The following is a 21311-nucleotide window of genomic DNA, read 5'->3' on the forward strand; positions in this document are numbered from 1 at the left end:
CTATATGTTGCATTCCTGCATCTCTGGAATTCCGCAGTTCTTGTTGATCAGTGAACTTGGTCTTGGCTGGATTTCTTGCTGATCTTCTGGGGGAGAGGCCTGTTGTAGTGATTCCCAAATGTCTTTGTCTGAGGCGGAACTGTACCACCCTTGTTCCTCCCCACTGTGGTCTGTCTTCCCGTAGGTTACCTCAGATTCACTTCTCTGCATGTCCTACTTTCCATATCATGGTCGCTTTTCTGTTTCTAGAATTGCTTTTCTTCTTCTCTTCTATCTCCTGTTGAGTTTGTAGGTGTTTGGAAGGTTTGATAACTATCTAGCTGAACTCCTGGGATCCGATGATATTTGGGTGTCCTACTCTTCTGCCATCTTGCTCCTCTCTCTGTACAAAGCTTCTTTATATGTCTGTATCTCTTTTTCCTTGTAATTTTTATCTATTTCCTATTTATTTACAAAGTCAGTACCTACAACAAATCTTGGTATGTGGTGAACACCCATTAAGAGCTCTTTGCATTAATGAATCAGTTCATCTTCTGTTGGTAAAGGTCAGTATTATTTCCTAGCTCTCTTCCATCTAACTCACGACTTGGCTGACCATTTTTCTACATGTAATATTCTCTTTACTGCGCTCTTTACATCTTTGTTTCTTAAAGTATAGATCAGAGGGTTAAGGCTGGGTGTGATGATTGCATAAAAGAGAGTAAGGAACTTCCCCTCATCTTGGGATGTGCTATTCTGTGGCCTCATATACATGTAAATGATTGTTCCATAAAACAGAGTTACTACTGTGAGGTGGGAACCACATGTATTAAGGACCTTACGCCATCTTGCCTCTGATTTGATCCTCATGACAGCTTGAGTGATAACTCCATATGAGATGAGAATTAGTGATATAGGTGCTAGAAGAAATACCACTCCAAGAGCAAAGACAGTGATCTCAATTACTTTTGAATAGACACAAGCCATCTTGATCAATGCTGGCATCTCACACAAAAAATTGTCTACCTTCCGATGCCCACATCTTGGCAAATTCAAAGTCAAGGAGCAAACAATTAAGGCACTTCCAAGACCACCTAACCAGGCAGTGAGCACCATCTTCTGGCAAAGTTGAGGGTTCATTATGACCGTGTAGTGAAGAGGTTGACAGACAGCAGCATAGCGGTCATAGGCCATCACAGCCAAGAGAAGACATTCAGTGGATCCCAGGTCAAGGGCAAAGAAGAACTGGAGCACACACCCTCCATACGTAATAGACCTTGTCGGACCCCATAGATTTACCAGCATCTGGGGAATAATGCTAGTCGTATAGCAGAGATCCAAAAAGGACAAATTGGATAAGAAGAAATACATGGGCGTATGGAGCTGGGTGTCTAGGTAAGATACCAGAATGATGGTTGTGTTTCCTACCAGAGTCACAATATAGAAGATGAAGACCACCCCAGAGATAATGGGTTCTAATTGGGGCCGGTCAGAAAAGCCCAGCAGGATGAAATCTGTGGTGGAACTTCCATTGTTTGTGTCCATGGCTCCTTAGGAAAGTCTAGGAGACAAGATCGTGGTAATCAAAATAGCATCAGCCCTAGGCAGAAATAAAAATCTCTGTAGTTTGCCATGAATATCCCAAACTCACTCATTTTTGTGTTTTCTCTCATTTGGAACACCTCTGTTAACGCTTTCTTGTGTTCCGTGCCAAAAGCCTCTCTGTGTTTACTCATAACCAGAATGGTTTAGACAATAATATGGTAAACCCAATCTCACTGAATTGCAAGTCATTGAAAGGGTTTAATATACCATGACTCCTATGGTTCTGTGTATTTTTATTAATTAAGAAATTCATGAAGTTAATGTTATAATTGAAGAGCGGGATATATTTTAGGTGTTGTTCCTTCTTGAATGCATGACAAATTTTTCCCTTGTCAAGGAAAGGAGTTTAAGATAAAAAGTTAAATGACCCATTTTCTTGGAATAAGCCGCACTATTTGGTAGCAGGATCACTTTCCATATTAACTTCTAGATGTGTTCATTCCAGCCATCGCTATCACTGTCCCCACAACCTCTTCCTCTTGTCTCCCCTCCTATTCATCATTGCAGACTCAGCTCTCCTGTGTATTTTGGTGTTCCCAATTATACTGATCTTTTTTGGTGCCAGGAAAATGCTGTCTTTCCTTTTAACCTTCATTTCCATGTACAGAGGCCATGTGTTTCTAGGAATACCTTTCATGACCGCTGTCACACCGTATAAACAGCCTACTGACTTGTAGAGTTAAAAACGGATTCCAGAAACATTGGCTACCACTCACACACAGCAACCACCTGTGTCAGCTCCTGCTCACCTGACCATTAGAAGATCGGTCACTCGAACAAGATGTAGCTCAGTAAGTAGTCAGTGAGTTCTCTGCACGGCCTTTACCAAATATATGAGTCAATCCTCTGGTTTCTTTGGAACTCTATAGGTAAACCTCATTTCAATTCTGAAATATTACAGAAAAGGGATTAGGAGAACATAAATTTCACTATTTCTGAATATATCATTAAATAGATGGAATGTTTAATCTTTGAATTATTTATAATCTTTTAAGGTTTTTTTTTTGGTTTATAAGTGTTTTATGCATGTAATTTCTTTTTTTTTTTAAAAGACTTTATTTATTTATTTGATAGGAGAGATCACAAGTAGGCAGAGAGAGAGGGAAGCAGGCTCCCCACTGAGCAGAGAGCCCTATGCGGACTCGATCCCAGAACCCTGAGATCATGACCTGAGCCTAAGGCAGCTGCTTAACCCACTGAGCCACCCAGGTGCCCTATGCATATAATTTCTGATCATGAACTTCAGACCTGGGGTACTTAGTATTCATAGTGTGTTTGGGGACAAGGACTGATACATTTATTTGCTGCAGTTACAGTAAAGTAAGGTAAATTAAATTACCTACAGTATTTGTTTTAAGCAGTTTAGTTAGAACTTGAAAATGTATCATGAAAAGGAGCTGTTATTACTAAGTAGTATGAGATAGGGATATATATTTTCTAAATACAACATGGAAATTTAATGTATTTATGTGGTGGGTGTCAGCTAAGTTGGCCATAGTGCTTAAGTGCACAAATTCTGGACTCAGAGCTTGGTGTCAAAGCCCAGGCTCACTACTTGGAGGTAATGTGTCCTTGGGCAATATATGTAAAGTGTTTGCACATCAGATTTCTCTGTATGTTCAGTAAAGACAATAATATTCCTCAAAGGGAGGTGTTGTGGGTTAGTATTTGTGAAAACACTAGGAACAGAGCTTGGTTTATATTTAATTCTAAAAATTAAAAATTGTATTCATCTACCCACAAATTATTATTCTGTTTATCCCTGCTCTCTTTATTTTTCATACTGATATTACTGTGATAGGCTAGAACTAAACTAGGAATGCTTAAAATTTTACATCTGTATGACTTTTTAAATGCATAGACACTCATGTACACAAAGTGAAACACACGGTACACATACTGAACTGATAAACCCAGAGGCAGGGGAGGACAGAGGACTTAGCTCCCAGCATGCCTTGACTACAAAATGCCCTAGAGTTCTTTGCCCCTTAAGGTGGAATAGCGTGGGGATTCAGAGGCCACAGAAATTTAGAGCTGAAGTAGACTCAGAAAGCAGGATCCACTCTTCTGCCCTAGGAACGAGGTCTCCTACAGAATGTTCACACAACTCCTGTTTGCAGAGTTTCATAGCTGTCCTTTAATCAGTGCCTCATCCCTACATCCAGGCACTGGCTCTTTTTCTTTATTCTGGGGATAACATGGAATAAGTCAATTCAACATGACTTCATTAAAAGAACCGTTTTGTGGGGCACCTGGGTGGCTGAGTGCGTTAAGCTCTGTCTTCGGCTCAGGTCATGGTCCCAGGGTCCTGGGATCGAGCCCTGCATCCGGCTCTCTGCTCAGTGGGAAGCCTGCTTCCTCCTCTCTCTCTCTCTGCCTGCCTCTCCAACTACTTGGGATCTCTGTCTGTCAAAAAAAAAAAGAACAGTTTTGTTATACAACAGAACATAGAGAGAAGAGCAAAAGTCTGATGAGTTAAGGTGAATTTCTTGTAGCCAACAGGCAGATCAAGAAGTTGAACGATGACAAGCACCCCACGAGCTTCTTCCAGTTGCCGCCCAATCATTTCTTCTTCCTTTCCCCAAAATAGTCACTAGCCTGATGTTTATAGTAATCAACCCCTTGTCTTTTAATAGGTTGATTATCAAAATATGGATCTCTAGACAATATTGCTCATTAAAAATTGTTTATATGTCTTTTGAGTTTCCTTCACTATTAGAACCTAGTATCCAATATGCTCTTAGGTTTACGTTTCCATAGTAAGTGTTTGATGGCTCTCAGCTCTTCCTAACACTGTATGATGTTTAATTACCACGCTTCTTTGGTTGCGATCGATTGGACTTACCGTGATTTACTGAATGCCTTCAGTTAGCGAGTTGGGAAGTGAGCACGTCCTCTAGGTATGCTGTACGACTGAAGAAGGCTGGGAGCATTCACAATGCACGTACAGTTTCTAAAACACACATTAGCTAGGTTTTGCAGGTTCAAAGCATCACTGGCTCAGTTTAAGCTTTGGGTCACATAAGGTCCCAGGAATCCTGATTAAATGTGTCAAACCTGAAATTGCACATTATGTAATTTAATGTTGCGAATCAAAATATAGGACTTTTCCTTTATGGTTGTAAAGATTTCTATATTGGTTTAAGGCTTGGGTCTCAACTTTTAGCTATTTTTATAATTTTAATACACAAGTGAATATAATACTAAAAAGGAGAGAGTGCAAGCTGAAGAAATGGATGTTAAAATGAGGCACATGTTATTTCCACTGAAACGGATTTTCAGTTTTAATGGTATGGACTTCAGTTTCTAATAGCATAGCATGGTATGGACCAGTTTCTTCCTTTTTTTTTTTTTTTAAAGAGATTTTATTTCTTTATTAGAGAGAGAGAGTGAGTGAGTGAGCAAGAATGAGGAAAGCATGAGCAGGTGGAGTTGATTTGTGTATCAGCGCAGGTAGGTGGGGAGGGAGGGGGCAGGCTCCCCACTGAGCAGGGACGTTCCAGGCAGGGCTGGATCCCAGGACCCTGGAATCACGACCTGAACTGAAGGCAGATGTTTCCTGAGCCATTCAGGCACCCCTGGACTTTAGTTTCTAGTGTTCCTTTTTCCAGTGAAATATAAGAGAATAGAAGCAAATGTATTTAAACATAAGTTGAAGTATAGAATGGTGTGGAGGGAAAACTAGAAACAAAACTAGAGCACATTTACCTTTGAGGAGGGAAGAATTCACAGCTGTTGGTTTCTCATGTAGTCCGTTGATACCCATGTTCCTGTGATGGTGAGCCTTCATTGCGTGGGTAATCAGAAGGATTCTTGTTCGGCAGCTTACTGAGTCCATGAAATACTGATTAGCTCCCATTCTCTTGTACCAATACCAATACCACAATCACATTTGCATTGAAATGCACCAGCTGAACTAAGATTCGGTGAATTCTTTAATGTGGATGTTGGAGAAAAACTACATGTGGGACTGGTGGAAAATTTGATCAATTTGGTTTGTTGAATTCTTTTTTGATGGGATATTTGTAGTCTTTTGTGTACACTCCTGTTGGACACATTTGTAGGTGGGTCTCTGCCCGTTTAAACCAGGAGAGCCCTCTGCTGGTCTGAGTGTGCTCCAGGAAGTGATTATGTAGGACTGTAGATGTTCATGTGCTGTAGACCTGGGGACTGGTGCCCCACAGAGGTGATTAACAAATCTTAGACTGTGGTCAGAGGCTCAGCCAAGCAATTATTTTAGGAAAGCTTCCCTTAAGACTTCGGGTTTCACTTGTTCTTTTTTTCTTGAGTTTTCCTTTTAGATTTCCTCCATGGAAATTACTTTCTGAGATAAACTTATTTATGTATGAAATTTACTATTGAAGATTGAAAATACAATGTAAACCATGTCTATAAAAATAAACACATTTAATTGAACTTTTAATTGGAGAATAGTAGGCAATCATCTAGGAGTTGTGTTTGCAGGAAAGAAAATGTTTTTTTAAAAAATAATCATAAACATGTGAGTCATGAGCCATACCATCCTTGTTCTGTTCCAGCGAGTTAAAAACAGTAGCATGAGCACATGCAGTGTACCGCTCACGCAGTGTACCACTCAGCTCGGGAGCTGGGGTCTTACTAGGAGCCTGTAGCTAGTGTCTTTACACTCTCTTGTTCCTACCTGACCCCCAGGTGATCTTGAGTTTTGTGTTTATCACGCACTTGCATTAGAACATGATTTGTGTATCAACTCATGCGCATCCACATGTCACTGTCTGATGTCTAAATGGCATGTATTTTATTTTATTTTATTTTTAAAGACTTTGTTTATTTGACACTCTCTTGTTCCTACCTGACCCCCAGGTGATCTTGAGTTTTGTGTTTATCACGCACTTGCATTAGAATGTGATTTGTGTATCAACTCATGCGCATCCACATGTCACTGTCTGATGTGTAAATGGCATGTATTTTATTTTATTTTATTTTTAAAGACTTTGTTTATTTGACAGAGAGAGATCACAAGTAGGCAGAGAGGCAGGCAGAGGGAGAGGAGGAAGCAGGCTCCCTGCTGAGCAGAGAGCCGGATGCGGGGCTGGATCCCAGGACCCTGGGATCATGACCTGAGCCGAAGGCAGAGGCTTTAACCCACTGAGCCACCCAGGCGCCCCATAAATGGCATGGATTTTAAAGGTTAGTTTATCTGAACTTCCACAAAAGGTATCACATCTTATATGTGCTTTTGGGACTTTCCTTTCTTCACCCAACACTTTGTCAGTGCGGTTACAGTCTATGTAGTGTGGGTGTGGTTCATTTATTTCTACTACTGTGTGATATTCCGTTTGTGACTATATTACAGTTATTTTGTCTCTTCACATTCTGGTTACAGTTCTTGGCTTGTATGAAAGGCATTGGGAAGAATGATTTTTTTTGATGTCTCTTGGGTCCTGTATGCAGGAAGGTCTTTTGTGTGTATGCCTAGGACAGGGATGGCCGGTTAGGAGATGAGCAAACTTCAGAAGGCAGTTTCCTCCAGAGTGGTTCTATCAGTTTATTGTATGCTAGTTCTGTATAAATTATTCCATTAACTTACATTTTCTCTAATGCCTGGTGTTGCAGACTTTTAAATCATTGCCATCTGAAAAATTGTAAATGCTATCGAGTTGTGGCCTTGATGTTCATTTCCCTAATCACTAATGATATTGACTACATTTCCATATACCTACTGCTATGTATAGTTGTCCCTCTATGAAAAACCTGTTTGTAGATTCTGACAATTGTTCTTTGGCATTGCTTCTGATTTTTTCCTCCTTAATTGATAGGGTTCTTTATAATTGCTTTTAACTATCTGTTGCTTGTGTGCTCTGCAACATTTTCTCTTAGTTTGTTGCTTGACATTTTACTTTAAAAAATATGTCTCCTATGGTGACTAACATAACATAATAAAAAATAGAAAAAAAAGTCTCTTGGTCATCAGGATTTGTAAATTAAAACATGGCAGAATCTTTTTTTTTTTTTTTTAAAGACTTTATTTATTTATTTGCCAGAGACAGAGGGAGAGAGAGCGAGCACAAGCAGACAAAGAGGCAGGCAGAGTCAGAGGGAGAAGTAGGCTCCCTGCCGAGCAAGGAGCCCGATGTGGGACTCGATCCCAGGACCCTGGGATCATGACCTGAGCCGAAGGCAGCTGCTTAACCAACTGAGCCACCCAGGCGTCCCAGAAGAATCTTTTTTTTAAAGTTAATTTTATTTTTTCAGTGTGAAATATGGAATAATCTTTTAATTGGTCTTTAAGAAGTCCTTCTCTAGGGGCACCTAGGTGGCTCAGTCGGTTAAGCATCTGCCGTCGGCTCAGATCATGATCCCAGAGTCCTGGGATCCATTCCCATATTGAGCCCCATGCTTAGTGGGGGAGTCTGTTTTTCTCTCTGCCTATGCCTGCTTCTCCTTCTCTCTCTGCCTGCCATTTCCCCGCTTGTTCTCTCTCTCTCTGTCAAATAGGTAAATAAAATATTGGAAAAGAAAAAAAAAAGAAATCCTTCTGTATTCTGAAATGAGAAAGATACTAAGGTTCTGAAATGTTTTATTTATTTTTTTAAAAAGATTTTATTTATTTATTTGACAGAGCGAGAGAGATCACAAATAGGCAGAGAGGGAGACAGAGAGAGAGAAGGGGAAGCAGGCTCCCCGCCAAGCAGAAAGCCTGATGCGGGGCTCGATCCCAGGACCCTGGGACCATGACCTGACCTGAAGGCAGAGGCTTAACCCGCTGAGCCACCCAGGCGCCCCATGTTTTAAAGTCATACCCTAAATATACCTGGGATTAATGTATGTATGTGGTAGAGGGTCGGAGACCAAAATTTTTTGCCATGTAAGTAACCAAATTCCAGTTTAATTTATTGAAATAGTTTTTCTTTCCCCAGTGAATCCTTCGTAGCTCTTGAATATATCAAGGTCCTGCGTGTGTGTGTGTGTGCTAGCATGTTTCTGGGATTTGAATTCTGCTCTACCAGTCAGTGTGTCTGATACCACCTAGTGTCAGTTTTTTTTAAATAACTTCTTTAAATTCAGTTAATCAACATTGATATCATCAATTTCAGATGTAGAATTCAGTTATTCATCAGTTGCATCTGACGCCCAGCAAGCATTATACCACATGCACTCCTTAAGGCCCAGCACCCGGTCACCTCATCCCCAACTCCCCTGCCCTCCACAACCCTCAGTAGGTTCCCTATAGTTAGGAGTCTCTGAGGGTTTGCCTCCCTCTCTGATTTCCTCTAATTTTATTTTTCCCTCCCTTCCCCTATGATCCTCTCTTTTGTTTCTTAAATTCCACATATAAGTGAAACCATATAATAATAGTCTTTCTCTGACTGACTTATTTTGCTTAGCATAATCCCCTCTACCCTCTAGTTCCATCCATGTCATTGCAAGATGCCTGAGTACTATTCCATTGTGTGTATGTGTATGTGTGTAATATATGATAGATATGACATCTTTATCCATTCATCTATTGGTGGACATCTGGGCTCTTTTCATAGTTTGGCTGTTGTGAACATTGCTGCTATGATCATTGGGGTGCAGGTGCTCCTTCTTTTCACTACATCTGTATCTTTGGGTAAATACCCAGTAGTGCAGTTCCTGGGTCATAGGGTAGCTCTATTTTTAACATATTGAGGAACCTCCATGCTGTTTTCCGAAGCGGCTGCGCTAGCTTGTATTCCCACCAACAGTGTAGGAGGGTTCCCCTTTCTCCACATCCTTGTCAACATCCTTGCCAACATCAATTGTTGTTTCTTGACTTGTTAATTTTAGCCATTCTGATTGGTGTGATGTGGTATCTCATGCGTTTTTGTAAAATATGAGGTACAGTTGATATATTAGTTTCAGGTGTATAACATAATGATTCAGTGTTTGTATATATTGCAAGATGATGATCACCACACTGAGTTTAGTGAACATTCCTCACTGTACATAGTTACAAGCCTTTTAAAATTCTTGTGATAATGATTTTTTAAAAAAGATTTTATTTACTTATTTGACAGGTAGAGATCACAAGTAGGCAGAGAGAGAGAGAGAGAGGGAAGGAAGCAGGCTCCCCACTGAGCTGGGAACCCGATGCAGGGCTTGATCCCAGAACCCTGAGATCATGACCTGAGCCGAAGGCAGAGGCTTTAACCCACTGAGCCACCCAGGCACTGCTGTGATAACAATTTTTAAGATCTACTCTCTGAGGCACGCCTGGGTGGCTTAGTCTGTTAAGCATCTACCTTTGGCTTAGGTCATGATCCCAGGACCCTGGGATTGAGTCCCGCATTGGGCTCCCTGCTCCACAGGGAGTCTGCTTCTCCCTCTGCCTCTGCCCTCCCCTCTGCTCATGCTCTCTCTCTCTCTCTCTTACTTGCTCTCAAATAAATAAAATCTTAAAAAAAGATCTACTCTCTGAGCAACTTTTAAATATGCAATACAGTATTATTAATATTAGTCACCATTCTGTACCTTAGATCCTAATCAGTTAATTGTTTTATAACAATTTTTGATCCCCTTCACCATTTCACCCACCCCTGCTTCTGGAAATGTCTGTTCTCTGTGTCTAAACTTTTTTTTTTTTCATTTTACACATTGTTGAGGTCATATGGTATTTATCTTTTTCTGTCTGACTTTTGTTTTTAAGATTTTATTTATTTATTTGACAGAGATCACAAGTAGGCAGAGAGTCAGGCCGGGGGGTGGGGGAAAGCAGGCTCCCTGCTGAGCAGAGAGCCCGATGCGGGGCTCGATCCAGGGACCCTGAGATCATGACCTGAGCCGAAGGCAGAGGCTTTAACCCACTGAGTCGCCCAGGCGCCCCTTTGTCTGACTTTTTTCACTTAGCATTATTCCCTCAAGAACTATCCACGTGGTCACATGTGACAAAATTTCATGTTTAAAAAAGATTTTATTTATTTATATCTTTTAAGAGAGAGAGAAAGAGAGAGAGAGAGAATGAGCTGGGGTAGAGAAGGGAAGAGAGAGGGAGGCGGCTTGGGAATCTAAAGCAGACTCCATGCTGAGGTCAGAGGCAGGCCTGGGGCTGATCTCATGACCCTGAGATCATAACCTGAGCTGAAATCAGGATTTAGACCCTTAAATGACTGAGCCACCCAAACACCCCAAAATTTCATTTTTTAATGGCTGAACAATATTCTGTGGAATACGTAATACTACATTTTCTTTATCAATGGACACTTACATCTTCAATGAACATGGGGTGTGTATATCTTTTCAAATTAGTGTTTTTGTTTTCTTGAGAATAATATTCAGGAGTGGAATTGCTGGAACATAGGGTCGTCCTATTTTTAATGTTTTGAGGAACCTCCATACTATTTTCCATGGTAGCCACCCAATTTACATTCCCACCAGCAGTGCGTGAGCAGCCTGCCCAGCTGGGAAACCCAGGCGCTCACTCACTAGTTCCCACTACCCCGAAGGAGAAGTCGTAGGCTGAGAAGGTCGCTCTTGGTGTGGAGCTTTGCTGTTGTGGGTTTAAGGTGACACGGTAGTAGAGGGAAGCTGCTCTGCTGGGCATTCAGTCTTGGATTGGTCTCTGCTCCGACAGTGTGCTGGGACTTCTCTGCTGGTCTGCAGAATGGCACAATGTCATCTGTTGCTTGTGTCACTAGCAGTGTTATTTTGCTAGGAGGTGGTAGAAAGCTCCTCTTTTGATGTATTGATGATGTCGCTCTTCTGAATCTAAGCATTTTCTCTTCCTTTTTTTTTTAAAGATTATTTATTTATTTATTTGACAGACAGAAATCACAAGCGGGCAGAGAGAGAGAGGGGGAAGCAGGCTCCCCGCTGAGCAGAGAGCCTGATGTGGGGCTCGATCCCAGGACCCTGAGATCATGACCTGAGCCGAAGGCAGAGGTTTTAACCCACTGAGCCACCCAGGCGCCCCACATTTTCTCTTCTTTTTTAAAAAATTTAAAATCAATTAATTAACATATAATATATTTTTAGTCTCAGAGGTGGAGATCAGTGATTCATCAGTTGCATGTAACACCCAGTGCTCATTTCATGAATTGCCCTCCTTAATGTTCACCCGGTTACCCCGTCCCACCACCCACCTCCCCTCCGGCAACCCTCAGTTTGTTTCAATAGTTAAGAGTCTTTTATTGTTTGTCTCCCTCTTGGATTTCATCTCATTTTATTTCCTTTCCTTCCCTGTGTTCAACTGTTTTGTTCCTTAAATTCTACATATGACTGATATCATATGGTATTTATTTTTCTCCAATTCACTTATTTTGATTAGCATAATACCCTCTAGTTTCATCCACATTCTTGAAAATAGCAAGACTTCGGGGCGCCTGGGTGGCTCAGTGGGTTAAGCCGCTGCCTTCGGCTCAGGTCATGATCTCGGGGTCCTGGGATCGAGTCCCGCATCGGGCTCTCTGCTTGGCGGGGAGCCTGCTTCCTTCCCTTCCTCTCTCTCTGCCTACTTGTGATCTCTCGCAGTCAAATAAATAAATAAAATCTTTAAAAAAAAAAATAGCAAGACTCCAACCTTTTGATGGCTGCATAATATTCCATTACACACACACACCCCACACATCTTTTTTTTACTTTTATTTTTTATTCATTTTTTATTTTTGGCGTATATCCCTTCACCTTCTTTATTCACAAGCAAAAACATGCATACACTCAAAGGTAGACAGTTTTATATAAATAGAATTGCACTACAGATATTTTTAAATTTAAATTTTTTATTTATTTATTTTTTATTTTCAGCATAACAGTATTCATTATTTTTGCACCACACCCAGTGCTCCATGCAATCCGTGCCCTCTATAATACCCACCACCTGGTACCCTGACCTGCCACCCCCCCGCCCCTTTAAAACCCTCAGATTGTTTTTCAGAGTCCATAGTCTCTCATGATTCACCTCCCCTTCCAATTTCCCCCAACTCCCTTCTCCTTTCCAACTCCCCATGTCCTCCGTGCTATTTGTTATGCTCCACAAATAACTGAAACCATATGATAATTGACTCTCTCTGCTTGACTTATTTCACTCAGCATAATCTCTTCCAGTCCCGTCCATGTTGCTACAAAAGTTGGGTATTCGTCCTTTCTGATGGAGGCATAATACTCCATAGTATATATGGACCACATCTTCCTTATCCATTCGTCCATTGAAGGACATCTTGGTTCTTTCCACAGTTTGGCGACCATGGCCATTGTTGCTATGAACATTGGGGTACAGATGGCCCTTATTTTCACTACATCTGTATCTTTGGGGTATATACCCACTAGTGCAATTGCAGGGTCATAGGAAGCTCTATTTTTAATTTCTTGAGGAATCTCCAAAGTGGCTGAACCAATTTGCATTCCCACCAACATTGTAAGAGGGTTCCCCTTTTCCACATCCTCTCCCACACATGTGGTTTCCTGTCTTGTTAATTTTGGCCATTCTAACTGGTGTAAGGTGGTATCTCAATGTGGTTTTAATTTGAATCTCCCTCATGTCTAGTGATGATGAACATTTTTTCATGTGTATGATAGCCATTTGTGCGTCTTCATTGGAGAAGTGTCTGTTCATGTCTTCTGCCCATTTTTTGACATGATTATTGTGTGTGTTGAGTTTGAGGAGTTCTTTATAGATCCTGGGTATCAGCCTTTTGTCTGTACTGTCATTTGCAAATATCTTCTCCCATTCAGTGGGTTGCCTCTTTGTTTTCTTGACTGTTTCCTTTGCTGTGCAGAAGCTTTTGATTTTGATGAAGTCCCAACAGTTTTTTTCACTTTTGTTTCCTTTGCCTTTGGAGACATATCTTGAAAGAAGTTGCTGTGGCTGATATTGAAGAGGTTACTACCTACGTTCTCCTCTAGGATTCTGATGGATTCCTGTCTCATGTTGAGGTCTTTATCCATTTTGAGTTTATCTTTGTGTACGGTGTAAGAGAATGGTTGAGTTTCATTTTTCTACATATAGCTGTCCAATTTTCCCAGCACCATTTATTGAAGAGACTGTCTTTTTTCCACTGTATATTTTTTCCTGCTTTGTCGAAGATTATTTGATCATAGAGTTGAGCATCCATATCTGGACTCTCTACTCTGTTCCACCGGTCTATGTGTCTGTTTTTATGCCAGTATCATGCTGTCTTGGTGATCACAGCTTTGTAATAAAGCTTGAAATCAGGTAATGTGATGCCCCCAGCTTTATTTTTGTTTTTAAAAATTTCCTCAGTGATTCGGGGTCTCTTCTGATTCCATACAAATTTTAGGATTATTTGCTCCAGCTCTTTGAAGAATGCCGGTGGAATTTTGATCGGAATGGCATTAAAAGTATATATTGCTCAAGGCAGTATAGACATTTTAACAATGTTTATTCTTCCAATCCAAGAGCATGGAATGGTCTTCCATCTTTTTGTGCCTTCTTCAATTTCTTTCATGAGTGTTCTGTAGTTCCTCGAGCACAGATCCTTTACCTCTTTGGTTAGGTTTATTCCCAGGTATCTTATGGTTCTTGGTGCTATAGTAAATGGAATTGATTCTCTAATTTCCCTTTCTGTATTTTCATTGTTAGTGTATAAGAAAGCCATTGATTTCTGCACATTGACTTTGTATCCTGCCACGTTGCTGAATTGCTGTATGAGTTCTAGTAGTTTGGGGGTGGAGTCTTTTGGGTTTTCCATATAAAGAATCATGTCATCTGCGAAGAGAGAGAGTTTAACTTCTTCATTGCCAGCTTGGATACCTTTTATTTCTCTTTGTTGTCTGATTGCTGTTGCTAGGACTTCTAATACTATGTTGAACAAGAGTGGTGAGAGTCGGCATCCTTGTTGTATTCCTGATCTCAACGGGAAGGCTGTGAGCTTTTCCCCATTGAGGATCATATTTGCTCTGGGTTTGTCATAGATAGATTTTATGAAGTTCAGAAATGTTCCCTCTATCCCTATACTTTGAAGCGTTTTAATCAGGAACAGATGCTGGATTTTGTCAAATGCTTTTGCTGCATCAATTGAGTGGACCATGTGGTCCTCTCTTCTCTCTTATTGATTTGTTCTATCACATGGATTGATTTGCAGATGTTTATCCATTCATCTGCTGATGGACATCTGGGCTCTTTCTGTATTTTGTCTATTGTGGACATTGCTGCTATAGACATTGGGGTGCAAGTGCCCCTTTGAATCAGTATTTCTGTATCCTTTGTATAAATACCTAGTAGGTTAGCTCTGTTTTTTTCCTTTCTGTGGAATCTCCATACTATTTCCAGAGTGGCTTTACCAGCTTGCATTCCCACCAGCAGTGTAAGAGATTCCCCTTTCTCCACGTCCTTGCCAACATCTGTTGTGAGTTGTTAACGGCAGCCATTCTGACTGCTATGTGTTGGTATCTCATTGCGGTTTTGATTCATAGTTCCCCTGATGCTGAATGATGTTGAGCATTTTTCATGTGTCTGTTGGCCATTTGTATGTCTTTTTTGGAGAAATATCTATTCATGTCTTCTGTCCATTTCTTGACTGAATTGTTTTTTGGGGGGGTGTTGAGTTTGATAAGTTCTTTATAGATTTTGTATAGTAGCCCTTTATCTGAGAAGATATTTGCAAATATCTTCTCCCATTTTGTAGCCTGTCATTTATTTTTGTTGATTATTTCCCTTGCTATGCAGAACCTTTTAATTTGGTGAAGTGTCAATAGTTTATTTTTGCTTTTGTTTCCCTTGCCTCTGGAGACGTGTCTAGTAAGAAGTTGCTACAGCCAAGGTCAAAGAGGTTGCTGTGGCTGATATCAAAGATTTTGATTTGTTTCCTGTAGCACATTTAGTTTTTTCATCCATTTTGAGTTTATTTTTGTGTGTGGTGTAAGAAAGTGGTCTAGTTTCATTCTTCAACAAGTTGCTGTCTAGTTTTCCCAACACCATTTGTTGGAGAGATTTCCATTGGATATTTTTTTCTGTTTTGTGGAAGATTAGTTGACCCTAGAGTTGAGTGTTCCATTGATCTGTGTGTCTTTTTTTGTCAGTACCATACTTTCTCGATGACTGTGTATTTATAATATGGTTTGTAGTCAGTCCACAGTCATGATGCCTCCAGCTTTGCTCTGCTTTTTCAAGGATTGTTTAGGGTATTCAGAGTCTTTTGTGGTATCATACAAATTTTAGGGTTTTTTTCTAGGTCTGTGTAGAATGCTTGTGTTATTTTATTGGGATTGCTTTAAATGTGTAGATTGTTTTAACGTAGTTAAAAATAGACATTTTTGACAACGTTTGTTCTTCCAATCCATGAGCATGGAATATTTTTCCATTTCTTTGTGTCACCTTCAATTTCTTTCATAAGTTTTCTATTGTTTTTAAAGTAGAGATCTTTAACTTTTTTTGGTTGTTTATTCCTAGGTATCTTATTGTTTTTGGTAGCATTGCAAATGGGAGTGGTTCTTTGATTTCTTTTCCCCTGCTTCATTCTTGGTGCATGGAAATGCAAACTTCTGCACATTAATTTTGTATTCTGCAACTTTGCTGAATTCATGTATTAGGTCTAGCAATTTTTTGGTGGGTTCTTTCGTGTTTTTTACATAGAGTATCATGTCATCTGCAAAATAGTGAATATTTGACTTTGCCTCCATGATTGGATGCTTTCATTTCTTTTTGTTGTCTGATTGGTGAGGCTACAATCTTCAGTACTATGTCAAATAACTGGTGAGAGTGAACACCCTTGTCTTGTTCCTGCCTGTAGAGTTAGACTGTCTGTTTTCCACATTGAGAATGATATTAGTTGTAGGTCTTTTGTATGTGGCTTTTATAAGTTGAGGTGTGTTCTCTCTATCTCTACTTTGTTGAGGGCTTTTATGAAGAAACATTGCTGTATTTTGCCAAATGCTTTTTCTCCATCTGTTGAGAGGATTCTATGGTTCTTATCCTTTCTTTTATTTATGTAGTGTATCACATTGTATGTTTTGTGAATATTGAACCACCTTGCAACACAGGAATAAATTCCACTTGATTTGGTGAGTGATTTTTAAAAAATACTTAATTTATTTATTAGAAGAGAGAGAGAGCGCATGAGCAGGGGGAGTGGCAGAGGGAGAGAGAGAAAGAGAGAGAGAGAAGCAGGTCCCCTGCTGAGCAGGGAGCCTGATATGGGGCTCAATCCCATGATCCTGAAATCATGACCTGAGCTGAAGGCAGATGCTTAACTGACTGAGCCCCAGGTGCCCCAGTGAATGATTCTTTTTTTTTTTTTTTGTAATGATTCTTTTAATGTATCATTGGGTTCAATTTGCTAATATTTGTTGACAGTTTTTGGATCCATGTTCATCAGGGATATTGGCCTCTAGCTCTCTTTCTCTCTCTTTTTTGAGGGGGAGCTTTGTGTTGTTTTGGAATTAGGGTTTTTCTGGCCTCATAGAATGAATTTGGAATTTTCCCTTCCATTTCTATTTGTTGGAATAGTTTGAGAAGAATAGGTATTAACTTTTATTTTAATGTTTGGTAGAATTGCTTGTGAAACCATGTGGCCCTGAACTTCTGTTTGTTGGTAGATTTTTGATAACTGAGTCTTTTTCTTTGCTCATTATCAGTTTGTTCAAGTTTTCCATTTCTTTCTGTTGTAGTTTAGGTAGTTTACATGTTTCTGGTGATTTCCCCATTCCTTCTAGATTGTCCAACTTGTTGGCATATGATTTTTCATAATATTCTCTTATAATTGTATTTCTGTGGTGGTGGTTAGGAATTAACCTGTCTAATTTGTGATTTTATTTATTTGGGTTCTTTCTCTTTTCTTTCATTTCTGTCTAGGAGTTTATCCATTACATTAATTTTTTAAAAGAAACGTTTCCTGCTTTCATTGATCTGTTCTACTGTTTTTTCTTTAATTTCTGTAACATTTATTTGTTTTATTTTTTAAAGATTTTTTAATTTATTTATTTGACAGAGACCACAAGTAGGCAGAGAGGTAGGCAGAGAGAGAGAGGAGGAAGCAGGCTCCCTGCTGAGAGCCCGATGCGGGGCTCGATCCCAGGACCCTGAGATCATGACCTGAGCTGAAGGCAGAGGCTTACCCATGAGCCACCCAGGTGACCCCATTTATTTGTTTTAAAATTTATTTTTTCTCTTCTGTTGACCTTTGGCTTCATTTTTTTTCTTTTTCTAGTTCCTTTAGTTATAAGGTTTGATTGTGTATTTAAGATTTTTCTTGATTTCTGATGTAGGCCTCTTTTGCTGTTGCCCTCTTGAGAGTGTTTTGCTGCATCTCAGTTTTTGGACCATCATATTTTCAATTCCATTTGTTTCCATATATTTGTTAATTTCTTCTTTGATTTCCTGGTTGACCCATTCATTCTTTAGTAGAATGTTCTTTAACCTCCATGTGTTTGTGATCCTTCCAAATTTCTTCTTATAGTTGACTTCAGGTTGCATAGCAGTGTGGTCTGAAAATATGCATGGAATGATCTCAATTTTTTGGTAATGGTTGAGACATGAGTTTGTGAACCCAGTATGTGATCTGTTCTGGAGAATGTTCCATACCTTCAAAAACAATATGTATTCTGCTGCTTTAGGATGAAATTCTCTGAATGTATCTGTTAAGTCCATCTGGTTCAGTGTGTCATTCAAAACCCTTGTTTCCTTGTTGATCTTCTGTGTAGATGATCTATTGCTGTAAGTGGGGTATTAAGGTCCCCTCCTGTTATTTTATTACTATCAATATATTTCTTTCATTTTGTTATTAATCGGTTTATATATTTGTATGCTCCCGTGTTGGGGGCATATATTTGTATAGTTTTTAGATCTTGTTGGCTAGACCCCTTTAATTATGATATAGTGCCTTTCTTCATCTCATGTTATAATCTTTGGTTTAAAATATAATTTGTATTTTTGTAATTATATTTTTTCAGTGTTCCAAGATTCATTATTTATGCACCACACCCAGTGCTCCATGCAATATGTGCCGTCCTTAATACCTACCACCAGGCTCACCCAACCCCCCACCCTTCTCCCCTCCAAAATCCTCCATTTGTTTCTCAGAGTCCACAGTCTCTCATGGTTCATCTCCCCATCTGATTTCTCCCAATTCACCTTTCCTTTCCTTCTCTCAATGTCCTCCATGTTATTCTTTATGCTCCACGAATAAGTGAAACCATATAATAATTGACTCTCTGCTTGACTTATTTCACTCAGCATAATCTCCTCTAGTCCTGTCCATGTTGATACAAAAGTTGGATATTCATCCTCTCTGATGGCTAATAGTCATTGTATGTATGGACCACATCTTCTTTATCAGTTTGTCTTAGGTAAGTATTCCTACTCTGACTTTCTTTTCATGTCCATTTTCACAAGAAACATTTCTCCATCTGCTTACTTTCAATTTGCAGGTGTCTTTTCGTCTAAGATGAGTTTCTTTCAGGCAGCATATAGATAGGTCTTTTTTTTTTTCATTTTAAATCCATTATGATACCCTGTGTCTTTTGATTGGAGCATTTAGTCCATTTACATGCAGAGTGATAATTGATAGATAGGAATTTGGTGCCTTTTTATTATTTGTTTTATTGTTGTCTCTGGAGATTTTCTTTGTTTTCAAGGCTTTGTAAAATTTGGCCTTTCTTTCCTAAACTGAGATTGTCCCCTTTATAATTTCTTGCGGGGCTGGTTTAGCGTTCATGAACTCATTTTGTTTTTGTCTGGGAAGGTCTTTTTTATTATCTGTTTATCCTGTTCTTCTGCTCTTAAAGCTTTGCTCAATAGAGTATGCTTGGCGCTGCGTATTATTCCCATTTTGTATGTTGAATATTTTATGCCACTGTCTTCTGGCCTGCCATATTTGGGAGAGTTCTGTGTGCCTCCTGAATTTGGATGTCTGTTTCCTTCCTGAGATAGGGAAGTTTTCAGTTCTAATTTCCTTGAGTAAAGCTTCTGCCCCGTTTTACATTTCTTTTTCCTCCGGGACTCCTATGATAGAAATGTTATTATTCTTTAGGGAGTCACTGAGTTCTGTAAGTCTGCTTTTGTGGTCACGGATTTTCTTTCCCTCTTTTGCTCACCGTCATTATTTTCCATAATTCTATCTCATATATGACTTACTCATTTCTTTGGTTCTTCCATCTTTGTGGGTTTTGAATCTTGGTTATTCAATTTCTTATTTCAGCCTGCTTAGTTTTTAGCTGCTTTACCTCTGCAGTAAGGGACTCTGTTGTCTTTTATGCTTTTCTCAAGCCCAGGTAGTATCCTTATGATTGTTGCTCTAAATTCTGGATCAGGCACGTTACTTATGTCTGGTTCTATTAGATCCCTCTCTGTGACCTTTTCTTTTTCTTTCTTTCAGGATGAATTCCTCTGTGTTGGCATTTTGCCTAGGTCTCTGTCTTCTTCTGTGTGTTAGGAAAGCCCGTTATGTTTCCTGCTCCTGAGAGTAATGGCTTTGTAAGAAGAGGTCATCTACTGTCCAGAGCCTGGTGCTTCAGGAAGTGTCTCTGGTGTGTGCTGCTTGCACCCCACTGCTGTGTTGTAGGGCTCTATCCCTCAGGTCAGTGCAGTACAGAGTTTCTCATCTGCAGTGGGGAGTGTTTGAACCCTGGCCAGAGTGTGGCGAATTTTAACTTGGTGTACTCTGGTCTGCTTGTTAAAAGAACCCTGATGCTGTTTCCACTAGAGCTGTAGCTCTGCAGAGCTCTGTGGTGTGTGCAGGGGGATCGTGCTGATCTTATGGGGAAGGGGCTCACTGTACTGGTTCTTAGGCACACTTGCCCTACAATAGAAGTAGTAGCAGAGTGCAGTGGGTGCTGCTTGGTGTTAGCCAACAGAGTTGGCGCTGTGCTGCTGACCGAAGTTAGTTGATGCTAAGGGTTAGGGGAAAGAGCGCCACCAGCCCTCTCCAGCATCAGGCATTCGTACTTGCTGCCATCAGGAGAGGCCTCCTGGAAAAGTACGTTCCCTTTGTGTGTCCTCGGTATTTTTCAGATTTCTGTTTTCACCCTGTGTGTATCTGGGTTGTTTGCCTGCCTGGAGCAGTGCGGTGCACTTTGGGCTGTAGCCCAGCCAGGACAGCTGAGTTTTTAGACTCCAAACACTAGGGAGCCTGGACTTCTGGAGGGTGGTTTTGCTGTGCTGGGATTGACTGCATGCTTGACCCAGATGGGCAGTGACACCAGAGCACAGGAGTATGGGGTTTGGAGCAAAGCACATTGGACAGCCGGGGTCCAGGTCAGCTACACTCAGTTGAGGACTCTGTGTCTATGCTCCGGGGCTGGAAAGGGTATGGTGACGGCCAGCCCTTTTGTCCTCAGGGAGTCTGTGCCACCTCACTCAGTCATGCCTCAGGAAGAGGAAACAGTCTCTCCCGAAGCATCTTAGCCAGTCCTCAGATCGCACCGTCTGACCCTAGGTCACCTGCCTGCCTTCCCTGCAGGGGCACTGAATCACCTTCAGGGTTCTATGCTGGCCACTCTACGGACTCTGAAACTCCAGACCTTGAGCCCTGCTGGTTTAAGAATGCACAAAACCCAGCCCCTCTTGTTTTCCCGGTTAGTGTCTGGGGAATGGTTTGCCTTCTGTGACCCTCTGTGTGCCCCCGCCCCCCGTCCCGTCTCTCCACAACCAGGGCTCCCTCTTCGCCACTGTACGCATGATCCATTTCTCCCTCAAACCATGTCTCTGTGCTTCCCACTTTCCACGGTGTGACCTCTTCTCTCCCTCTGGCTGTGCAGTGTGTTCTATTAGTCATCAGACAGATTTCCTGGGTGCTCAGTATGGTATGATTTTTATCTAGTTGTGTTTGGTGGAT

The 21311-nt window shown here is 40.6% G+C and overlaps 1 protein-coding gene across 1 annotated transcript; it reads right to left on the bottom strand.

Moving 5' to 3' along the window:
• Positions 1-579: 579 nt before the first annotated feature.
• Positions 580-1524, bottom strand: LOC309865341 (olfactory receptor 2W1-like; the record flags this gene model as incomplete). The annotated part of the gene is made up of 1 exon (XM_082731614.1): positions 580-1524. The coding sequence occupies one exon, from the start codon at positions 1522-1524 to the stop codon at positions 580-582; it is 945 nt and encodes a 314-aa protein (XP_082587740.1).
• Between the last annotated feature and the right edge of the window lie 19787 nt (positions 1525-21311).

Source organism: Mustela nivalis (assembly GCF_964662115.1).
Source record: "Mustela nivalis genome assembly, chromosome: 5".
Taxonomy (NCBI): Eukaryota; Metazoa; Chordata; class Mammalia; order Carnivora; family Mustelidae; genus Mustela; species Mustela nivalis.